Source organism: Molothrus ater, chromosome 34 (assembly GCF_012460135.2).
Source record: "Molothrus ater isolate BHLD 08-10-18 breed brown headed cowbird chromosome 34, BPBGC_Mater_1.1, whole genome shotgun sequence".
Lineage (NCBI taxonomy): Eukaryota > Metazoa > Chordata > Aves > Passeriformes > Icteridae > Molothrus > Molothrus ater.
The window spans coordinates 946961-957704 of NC_071661.1; the positions used below are offsets into that span (position 1 = coordinate 946961).

The 10744-nt window shown below is 55.5% G+C and overlaps 2 protein-coding genes across 2 annotated transcripts; both read left to right on the forward strand.

Moving 5' to 3' along the window:
* The first annotated feature begins 460 nt into the window (after positions 1–460).
* LOC129047053 (olfactory receptor 14J1-like) lies at positions 461–1390 on the forward strand. Its single transcript, XM_054518114.1, has one exon. It carries the CDS (start codon positions 461–463, stop codon positions 1388–1390), a length of 930 nt encoding a protein of 309 aa, XP_054374089.1.
* A 3270-nt stretch (positions 1391–4660) lies between these two features.
* Positions 4661–10429, forward strand: LOC118700690 (splicing factor, proline- and glutamine-rich-like). Its single transcript, XM_054518115.1, has 3 exons — positions 4661–4687; positions 4819–5337; positions 9684–10429. The coding sequence occupies exons 1-3, from the start codon at positions 4661–4663 to the stop codon at positions 10002–10004; spliced, it is 867 nt and encodes a 288-aa protein (XP_054374090.1). The 3' UTR covers positions 10005–10429.
* Positions 10430–10744: the final 315 nt, after the last annotated feature.

Below are 10744 nucleotides of genomic sequence, written 5' to 3' on the forward strand. Positions count from 1 at the left end.
CATCATGGGCACAGCCAGGAATCTCCTTGCTGTGCCCTGCCAGGCTCTGAGCTGCCCTCCTGGGTGCAATCTGTGCCAGAGCCTCTGGGAGTTCCCTGAATGTCCCACGGGGAAGGGCAGAGCTGCCACAGCTGAGGAAATGCTGCTGGGTTTGCCCAGGGAGCCGTGAGTGTCCTTGGCACAAGGGGGTGCTGAGACCTTGCCCAGAGACCTTGAGAGAGGGTGAGAGATTCAGGGATCCCTCTGCTCTGGGCAGGGTCTGGTTTATCCCAGGGTGACCCAGGAGTGTGACTGTGCTCTGATTGCAGCCAAAGGTTTTCCCACAGCAGGTAGAAGGGTAAGTGTGTCCCAGCTGTAGGCATTGTCTACAGGGAATGGCCCAGGTTTGGCTCCAAGCAGCCTCTCCTGACTTGTCACTGTCCTTTCTCCATGAACAGGTGCCCATGTGCAGCCCCAGCAAATGTCCAACAGCAGCTGCATCAGGCACTTCCTCCTGCTGGCATTGGCAGACACGCGGCAGCTGCAGCTCCTGCACTTCTGCCTCTTGCTGGGCATCTCCCTGGCTGCCCTCCTGGGCAACGGCCTCATCATCAGCGCCGTAGCCTGCGGCCACCACCTGCACACGCCCATGTTCTTCTTCCTGCTCAACCTGGCCCTCAGCGACCTGGGCTCCATCTGCACCACTGTCCCCAAAGCCATGCACAATTCCCTCTGGGACACCAGCAACATCTCCTACACTGGATGTGCTGCACAGCTCTTTTTCTTTCTCTTCTTCATTTCAACAGAGTTTTATCTGCTGACCATCATGTGCTACGACCGCTACGTGTCCATCTGCAACCCCCTGCACTACGGGACCCTCCTGGGCAGCAGAGCTTGTGCCCACATGGCAGCAGCTGCCTGGGCCAGTGCCTTTCTCAATGCTCTCATGCACACGGCCAATACATTTTCCCTGCCCCTGTGCCATGGCAATGCCCTGGGCCAGTTCTTCTGTGAAATCCCACAGATCCTCAAACTGTCCTGCTCCAAATCCAACCTCAGGGAACTGGGACTTCTTGCTGTTAGTGTGTCTTTGGTATTTGGTTGTCTTGTGTTAATTGTTTTCTCTTATGTGCAAATTTTCAGGGCTATGCTGAGGATCCCCTCTGAGCAGGGACGGCACAAAGCCTTTTCCACCTGCCTCCCTCACCTGGCCGTGCTCTCCCTGTTCCTCCGCACTGGAAAATTTGCCTACCTGAAGCCCCCGTCCCTGTCCTCCCCATCCTTGGATCTGTCACTGTCAGTTCTGTACTCGGTGGTGCCTCCAGCCCTGAACCCCCTCATCTACAGCCTGAGGAACCAGGAGCTCAAGGCTGCTGTGAGGAGACTGATTTCTGGATGCTTTCAGAAATAATAAACTCCTGGCCAATTTCTGCAAATCACTTGTAATAAAAGTCATCTTAGATTGTACATGTTGGTTTAATTTTGGAAGTTCTTTCTCTTTTTATTTTAGGTTTTTAATCTTTTCCACAAATAAATCTCATTTATTGTACCATTTTTCATTTTGTTTCTCTTCACCTTCCCTGTGGCCACAGACTGTGTCAATGAGGGGCTATGCACTCTTGATGGTTGTAAAGGAACTAAAGGATGTCCCAGCAGAGTTTTCTGCAGAGATGTCCTTTTGTTGCCTTCTCTGGAGCTGCAGCAGCAATGTCTGTGTGCAGAGCTGGGGCAGATCAGTGCTGGCCCAGCAGCTGTGCCCAGCAGCAGCAGCAGCAGCACTTGGTGTTGCCAGTGCTGCTGCCGTGGCCCTGCCCCACTGCCCTGGTGGCCCTGGTGTTGCTGCAGGGCCTGAGTGCTCTCGGGGCCGGGCACAGCCGGTGTCTTCCTAGCATGGATCACAGGGAACATGGATCACCAAGGCTCTTCCCAATGTGGGTTCTCCCATGGGGGATGAAGCTGGAGTGGTGCATGAAGCTGTTGCTGCAATCGAGGCATTTGCAGGGCTTCCCTTACTGGTGCCTCTGTCGGTGTCTTTTCATATGAGAACTTGTGGTGAAGCTCTTCCCACACTGGGGACATTTGTAGGGCCTCTCCCCAGTGTGGATGCGCCGGTGGGTGACGAGATTGCAGTTGTGCTTGAAGCCCTTCCCACAGTCAGGGCAAAGGAAGGGCCTCTCCTGGGTGTGAATCCGCTGGAGTTGGAGGAGATGGGAGCTTCTATGAAACCTCTTCTGACACTGGGGACACTCGTAGGGCCTCTTCCCAGTGTGGATGCGTTGGTGGATGATGAGGGCAGAGCTGCAGCTGAAGCCCTTCCCACACTCCCCACACTCGTAGGGCCATTCCCCAGTGTGGATCATCTGGTGGCGGATCAGGTGGTTCCTCTTGCTGAAGCTCTTCCCACACTCCAAGCACTTGTGGGGCTTCTCCCCATTGTGAAGCTGCCCATGGGCCACCAGCTCTGAGCTCTGGCTGAAGCTCTGCCCACCTTCCTGGCTCAGGGTGGGTCTTTCCTCCTCACAGCACCATGGGCTGGGTTTTGAGCCCCTCCTCCAGTGGGATCTCTGGGGCTTTTCCTCCACGTTGGAATTCTGCAGTGTGGAGCCACTCAAAACTGCCTCTTCCAGGAGGATTTGCTGTGGGGATTTGTCCTCCCTGGTCTCCATCCTCAGCTTCTTCCCTGGGGGAGGAAGGACAAGGAGAGTATGGGATTTGCCTCCGTGCCAGAGGGAAGGGGAAGGAGATCCCCCCAGTGCATCCCCGGCAGGACGGGGTTGGCAGCAGGGTTGTCCTGCAGCCAGGGGCTGTGCTGGGCTGGGAGATGGAGCAGGAGAGAGGGGGAAAGGGGCTCTGACTTCCTCCTCACCTGCCTGCGTGTCCCAGGGCTCCTTCCTGTTTCTCACAGCCTCCTCGTCCATCCAATCGAGATTTGGGAATGGGAAATCCTGTTTCGGGGACCAAACAAAGGTTTCGCACATTGTTGTGGTTTGTGTTTGGTTTGTTCCGTTCCCCCCTCTCCTAGCTTGGCAAGTTGGTCTGGCTCAAACCCCCAGTTATGTCAATCACGGTTTTCCCCTCCTCATTTTCCCTCATTATCCCTTATTTGTCCTTGTATCCCCTCCCCAGGCCTTCTGCCAATCACCGGCACCCCGCCCCAAGTTCCAGAATCTTCCAGCTAGGGTGTCGAGTGATTGGCTGGTAGGCCTGGGCTCCTCCCCTGACCTATCCCCATTGATCCACACCACCCATCAGTCTTCAATGTATGCAAATTTTCGTTCTGTGATTGGTTTCTTGTGTACCCACCCCTTCCCTGTAAAACCTGGTCCCCGGAGGGGCCCGGGGCTCCTCCTCCGCTCGCCACGTTTGGGTGGCCACCCTGCACTTCCCCTACCCTGGATTAAACCAAGTTAATTCACCCAGCAGAGGAGGGCCGTCTCTTTTCTTCACTCCTGCGGCGTGGTTGCTTCAATATCGGTGACTGTTTCCTCTCGCCCCACCCACGGTCGGCACATGCCACTGGCTTCGTGCCAGGGGAGTGCTGGTATAACTGAAGGTGGCTGGACTCTAAATCCCTTCAGCCGGGCCCCCCTTAAAAACAGCCACAGCTTCAGTTGCTGGCGCCCAACGTGGGGCCCCTCTGCATCGATTGCCTGCTCCTGGTCGGCCGGATTCGGGACCAGTAGAGCCTGGACTTACAATCTTCGCAAGGACCCTACGGATTTTGGACTCCGTCCTTTGGACGCAGCAGCACCCCGAGGTGAGCAGGCCCTCTGAGGCAGCGCTCCCCGGGGACCGGACGGGACCTCGAGCACCCCGAGCCGTCCGGCCGCAGGACCCGCTTCGCCGCGCTTTCCTTTGATCGCCCACCGGACACGTGAGTGTTTCGCCGCTCTCCCTGTCGTCCTCCCCAGTCCCCAGGGTGTTCTGCCGCCCTCCCTTGATTTTACAGGCAGGGGCCGGTGGGTGGTCACCTTTTAGTTTTCGTTTTTCCTTTTGCGTGACAGATTGGGCTCGAAGTTCTTAGTGGACATTTGACTTCGTGGGAAGTCTCTACTAGCTATGGGTGCTAAGCTGTCCACTGCCCAAAAGAGACTTATTATCCAAGTTGAGGGAATCCTTGTTGGGGGGGGAATTGTTTATGAAAAACCTGTTGTTGAAAAATTAATAAAATGGGTCTCTTCTGAGTTCCCGGAGGTTTCGCCTGACCTGATCAAAAATCCGGCCTTTTGGCGGAGGGTTAAAACTCGACTCTCGGAGTTGTTCAGGCCAGGCGACGCTTCCCTCATACAATTGGCCAGGCTTGTTGCCCAAATTAGAAAAATATTAAAAGAAGAAGGGAGCTCAGAACAGGCCACAGTTCGAGTTAAACGTTGCCCCAGTTCGGTTTCGCACCCCAGTTCGGTTTCCTCACCCTCTGTCCCGAATACCCCTTCCCGTATACCCAAACTTAAAACCGGGATTCTGGAGGGGGCACCCCCCCAGACCAGCCAGGCGCAGGGCGTTCCATCATCCCCTGGCCCTCTCCAGAATACCCGGTCCCCCCGCCCCGAGAGTTCTGGCCAAACTCTCGGGGGCTCCTCGACTTGTCCTGCCTCCCCTGCTCCTGTCCCCAAACCCCAGAGTTATGTACCCCAGTTCGTTGAATCCCCAGTTTGCCCCGGGTCGCCTCTGGTTTCACAAGATGGCCGCGGCGTGGCCCAAAATGGAGGTGACCGCATGGTCGAGATGGCGGGAAAACCCCCATCCTCATCCCAGAATCCTTTTCTTCCAAGTTCCAACCCCTTCCTGCCTCTCGGCCACTCCCCTTTCCCCGCCCCTTCCCTCCCGACCTCCCCCCAGCTCCACCCTCTATCTGACCCCTCCCATCTCGTTTCCCCGCCTCCCTTTCCCACGATAGCTCCTCCCATCGTTCCTCCCACAATCCCGCCCCTTTCCCCGCCCACCGCTTGCCACTGTGCCCCGCCTCCTGCTCCCGCCTCCGGGGACGGCCCCTCGTCATCGGGCCACCCAGTCTCCCGCCACGCCCCCTCCTCCCCTTCTTCCGGTTCCCACGCCCCTCCCTCCGGTTCCCACGGTTCGGGGCCCGGGGGGGGGGGGGCCAAAGGCCGGGAACCGGAGCCGGCCACTGTACCATCGGCGGCTCCGGTTGTTTACCAGCCAGAAGCGGGTGGGGGAGTGCGTCGCCAATGGGTCCCATTAAGTCATTCACAAATTAAGGAGCTGGTCAAAGCCCAAAAGGAGTACGGCCGGGAGAGTGAATACTTCCGGGGAGTTTTGGAAGCAACACTCTCCGAAGCAGAGATCACCCCCTTCGATGTCCGGCGGCTTTTCACTTGCCTGCTGAATCCATCCGAGCGGGTAATGTGGGAAGCCGCCTGGAGGAGGGGGGTGACTGAAGCCCTCCCAAGCCTGTGGAGTCAACCCCAATCGGGAGTTGATTTCACAGGTCGCCCTTTGGCCATCGACCAGCTCCTGGGGACCGGGGACTGGGAAGATGGGCACTCCCAGGCGAGTACCCTTCCCCGGGAGGCTCTTAAAGCGTCGGCAGCTGCCGCAGAAAAAGCCTTTTTGTTGCTGCCGGGGGGCGCGCCCCCAACTGCCTTTTCTAGAATCTTTCAGGGTCCAGACGAGGCCTTCCTTGACTTCGTGGAGAAGTTGAGGAAGGCCATTGAACATCAGGTGTCGGACGAAGGAGCTAGAAGCACCATCTTGCGGGAGGTGGCGTCCTCAAATGCCAACCAGGCATGCAGGGATGCCATCCTCAGCCTGCCCCTCCACCCGGCACCACAGATGGCTGATATGTTGGAAGTGTGCGCGCGTAAGGTCCCGCTACTGACCACCAGGGACAGCGAAAAGAGGAGGATTCAACCTCCCCGGGTCGCCGCGGCAGAAGAGCCCTCCACCGAGCAGGGTGTTGCAGCAGCTGTTTCGTCGAAGTCCTCCGCACCTTGCCATTTGTGTGGGAGGACTGGACATTGGATGCCGGACTGCCCCCTACGGGCAGAATTTTACAAATTTAAAAGGGAGCAGGGACAGTTGGGGGCCAACCCCCCAAAAAACTAAAATCGGAGCGCAGTGCCCCCCTGCGCGCTGACAAAAATCAGGCGGGCCATTTATCATCATCGCGTAGGGGGAAGGGAGATCAGGGACCGCCGCCAACTAAATGTGACCAATACTTACCGGACTTGACTTCTGTTTTACCAATTCAAACAAGACCTGTGCTAACGACCGCTTCTGCTTTTGCACCCTATAGGTTGCGGCTCTCGGAGGCTCTCCACCTGAGGACCTCCGACCTTCAACTCGTTGCTGTCGACCCGGAGTGCCCAGGTAACTGGGGACGGATTCGCTGCAAGTATGTTGTGGTCGGTGATACTAAGCACACACCACCGACGGTGAACATTATCCCGGGCCTCTTACCATCGGACCCGGGGGTATTCGCCGTCGGCCTGCACTGTGTCCAGCCCCCCATCTTTTTGCCTAAAAGGCAGATTGTAGCTCAGGCAATCCCAGTGCCTGAAATAACCTGGGATTTACATCAAACATCAGAAAACACCACGCCGACCATCGCATGGGCCCAGGTTTTGGGGCACGAAAGACCTTGCCTCGATTGTTATATTACAAAAGGGGGGGAAGGCAAACAGCTAAAAGGCCTTTTGGACACTGGGGCGGATGTCACGGTCATTCCTTCTCGGGAGTGGCCGTCGCATTGGGAGTTGCAAACCGCGCCTGGACACGTCCGTGGTGTTGGGGGTTTACAATTGGCCAGACAATCTAAGAGCATCGTGCAAATTACGGGGCCTGATGGGCAATTGGCTTCTATACGCCCATTCGTTTTAGATTATACGGAGCCCCTGTGGGGGAGAGACCTCCTAGCCCAGTGGGGAGCCCGAATTGACCTTCCAGCGGCTCCCCAGGTTTTTCGGGCGGCGGTCACTGATGAGCGCCCTACCTGGAAGCTCAATTGGAAATCAGATAAGCCAGTCCAGGTAGTGCAGTGGCCGCTTAATAAACAGAAATTGGCGGCGCTCAAGGAGCTCGTTGAGGAGCAACTACTTAAGGGCAATATCGTGGAGACCACATCACCGTGGAATTCTCCCGTGTTTGTCATCAAAAAGCCCAATAAGGACAAGTGGCGGCTTCTCCACGACCTCCGCCAAATCAACAACATTATAGAAGATATGGGGCCTCTCCAACCAGGGATGCCCTCCCCAACGATGCTCCCACAAAATTGGGAATTGGCTGTGATTGATATAAAGGATTGCTTTTTTCAAATTCCCCTCCACCCGGACGATGCCCCGCGTTTTGCGTTCACGGTTCCTTCCATCAACCGTGAGTCCCCAAGCAAGCGCTACCATTGGCGGGTTCTCCCGCAAGGCATGAAGTGCAGCCCAGTGATCTGCCAATGGTACGTCGCTTCCTTGCTGTCCCCAATACGTGCAGTGGTAAACAATGCCATCATTTACCATTACATGGATGACATCCTGGTGTGTGCCCCGACCGCTGACATACTTGGCCACGCCCTTGACCTGACAGTCGATGCGCTGGTTGCTGCAGGGTTCGAGCTCCAACAGGAAAAAATTCAAAGGGTGCCGCCTTGGAAGTATCTGGGCCTGGAAATTACTAAGAGGACCATTGTTCCTCAGAAATTGGCTATTGTAACAACTATCAAAACCTTGGCGGATGTTCACCAGCTGTGTGGATCTTTGAATTGGGTAAGACCTTGGCTGGGCATACCAACAGAAGACCTGGCCCCCCTTTTCAATTTATTGAGAGGGGGAGAGGAGCTAAGTTCTCCCAGGTCCCTTACCCCAGAGGCGAGGATTGCACTAGAGAAAATCCAGAGACTCATTTCAGCTAGGCAGGCCCACCGCTGTCATCCGGGCCTGCCATTTAAATTCATTATTTGCGGCAAACTGCCACACCTCCACGGGGTGATTTTTCAGTGGGACGACGCCATCAAAGGCAGGGACCGAGGCTCGAGTGACCCCCTCTTAATCATAGAGTGGGTGTTCCTCAGCCACCATCGGTCCAAGAGAATGACACAGCCCGCTGAACTGGTGGCAGAGTTGATCCGGAAAGCTAGGCTGAGGATCAGAGAGCTGGCAGGCGTTGATCTTGCGTGCATATACATTCCTCTTAAATTAAATTCGGGCCACCTAAAACAAAAGGTAATTGACAGCCTCCTGCAAACGAATGCAGCTTTGCAGTTCGCTCTAGATAGCTACTCCGGCCAAATTAGTGTTGATCGGCCGGCCCATAAATTATTCAATCAGGAGTTCGTATTATCTATAAAATCGATCCAGAGCAGAACTCCTCTAAAGGCAATGACCATTTTTACTGACGCGTCTGGAAGATCCCACAAGTCAGTCATGACTTGGAGGAATCCCCAAACTCGGGAGTGGGAGTCCGATGTCACCGAGGTTGAAGGTTCACCTCAAATTGCCGAGTTGGACGCAGTCGTCAGAGCCTTTGAGAGGTTCCCTGGACCTTTCAATTTAGTTACGGATTCAGCCTATGTAGCGGGTGTAGTGTCCAGAGCTGAAAATGCTGTGCTGCAGGAGGTGTCAAACCCAAAATTGTACGACTTGCTCTCCAAATTGGTTCAATTGGTCTCCCACCGAGAGCAACCCTTTTATGTCATGCACGTGAGATCACACACCGATTTGCCGGGGTTCATAGCGGAGGGCAACCGGCGTGCCGATGCCCTTGCCGCCCCTGTTCAAGTGGCCCCGCTCCCTGATCTCTTCAGTCAAGCCAAGATCAGCCACCAGTTGTTCCATCAGAATGCGCCTGGCCTGGTTCGGCAGTTCCATCTGACGCGCGAACAGGCCAAGGCCATTGTAGCTACATGTCCTCACTGCCAGTCCCACCAGCTCCCTTCTGTCCCTCTCGGAGCTAACCCCCGTGGTTTGTCCAGCTGCGAGGTGTGGCAGATGGACGTAACCCATTATCCATCATTCGGCCGCTTTAAGTTTGTACATGTCTCTGTGGACACTTTCTCTAGTGCTGTCTTTGCCTCTGCCCACACAGGTGAGAGGGCTGCGGATTGCAGGAAGCATATGCTTCAGGCATTCGCGGTCCTGGGCATCCCTAAGGTAATCAAAACAGATAACGGCCCAGCTTACAAATCCAAGGAACTGCGGAGCTTCCTACAGCAATGGGGAATAGAACACAAGACCGGCATCCCCTATTCCCCGACAGGCCAAGCCGTGGTGGAGAGGACCCACCAGAGCCTTAAAAGGGTTTTGGAGCAACAGCATTCGGCAGTGAAGGTGGAGTCCCCTCACATCCGTCTCGCACGGGCGTTGTATACTATCAACTTTCTAAATTGCTCCTTTGAAAATCTCAACCCGCCCATAGTGCGACACTTCGGGAAGCACGAGGAGCTGCGACCTAGGGCCAGGCCCCCGGTCCTCATTAAGGATCCGGAGACCTGGAAAACGGAAGGGCCATTTGATCTCGTGACCTGGGGTAGGGGTTACGCTTGCGTGTCCACTCCCTCAGGTCCGAGATGGATTCCATCAAAGTGGGTCAAGCCCTACCGCCCTAAGCGGGGTGCAAAACTGGAACCGGTCCCACAGGTAGCAGAGGCGTGCTGGCGGCGGAAACGGAGGAACTGGTGGGCGAGCCACCATTGACCACGGTCCTGACCCCCCCCCCCCTCAAGCCAGACCTTCTTAATTTATATTTCTGTTTCTTTTTAGTTGATCTCCCGCCTGCATGGACCCGATGACCATCATTACCCTCCTGACAGTCCTCCTTATCGAGGCTGGGGACTGTCAGGATGGGCCGGGTCCATAGTTCGGTCTGTCTTATATTTTGTTTTAGTTATATTCGCAATTGTCATCGCCTGCTCCCTAATGTGGGGATTGGTTAAGAGACTTCTGCTGAATGCCTCAGCGGCCAACATAAACCATCTGGAGCTTTCAGATGTCGAGGAGGACCCTGCCTCGACTTCAGACTCTGAAAGCGTGAGCGGTGGAAGCCTGGACTTTAAAACAGCACAAGAGACAGCTGCCGCCTGATTATAAGGGACTGTTTGTTTTCTCCCTTCCTTTTCTTTTTAAAACAAAAAAGGGGGAGATGTTGTGGTTTGTGTTTGGTTTGTTCCGTTCCCCCCTCTCCTAGCTTGGCAAGTTGGTCTGGCTCAAACCCCCAGTTATGTCAATCACGGTTTTCCCCTCCTCATTTTCCCTCATTATCCCTTATTTGTCCTTGTATCCCCTCCCCAGGCCTTCTGCCAATCACCGGCACCCCGCCCCAAGTTCCAGAATCTTCCAGCTAGGGTGTCGAGTGATTGGCTGGTAGGCCTGGGCTCCTCCCCTGACCTATCCCCATTGATCCACACCACCCATCAGTCTTCAATGTATGCAAATTTTCGTTCTGTGATTGGTTTCTTGTGTACCCACCCCTTCCCTGTAAAACCTGGTCCCCGGAGGGGCCCGGGGCTCCTCCTACGCTCGCCACGTTTGGGTGGCCACCCTGCACTTCCCCTACCCTGGATTAAACCAAGTTAATTCACCCAGCAGAGGAGGGCCGTCTCTTTTCTTCACTCCTGCGGCGTGGTTGCTTCAATATCGGTGACTGTTTCCTCTCGCCCCACCCACGGTCGGCACATGCCACTGGCTTCGTGCCAGGGGAGTGCTGGTATAACTGAAGGTGGCTGGACTCTAAATCCCTTCAGCCGGGCCCCCCTTAAAAACAGCCACAGCTTCAGCACATTGTCTTTTGAACTCTTTTGAAGGCAAACCTGGGGGAGAGTCTA

What these genes read in the sequence shown, in the direction of transcription:
- LOC129047053 (XM_054518114.1), top strand. Translation starts at nt 461, where the DNA reads ATGTCCAACAGCAGCTGCATCAGGCACTTCCTCCTGCTGGCATTGGCA.
- LOC118700690 (XM_054518115.1), top strand. Translation starts at nt 4,661, where the DNA reads ATGGCCGCGGCGTGGCCCAAAATGGAG. An exon ending in CGGCGTGGCCCAAAATGGAG is followed by an intron (nt 4,688 to 4,818) that starts GTGACCGCATGG and finishes ACCTCCCCCCAG; the next exon opens with CTCCACCCTCTATCTGACCC. An exon ending in TGCTGAATCCATCCGAGCGG is followed by an intron (nt 5,338 to 9,683) that starts GTAATGTGGGAA and finishes GTTTCTTTTTAG; the next exon opens with TTGATCTCCCGCCTGCATGG.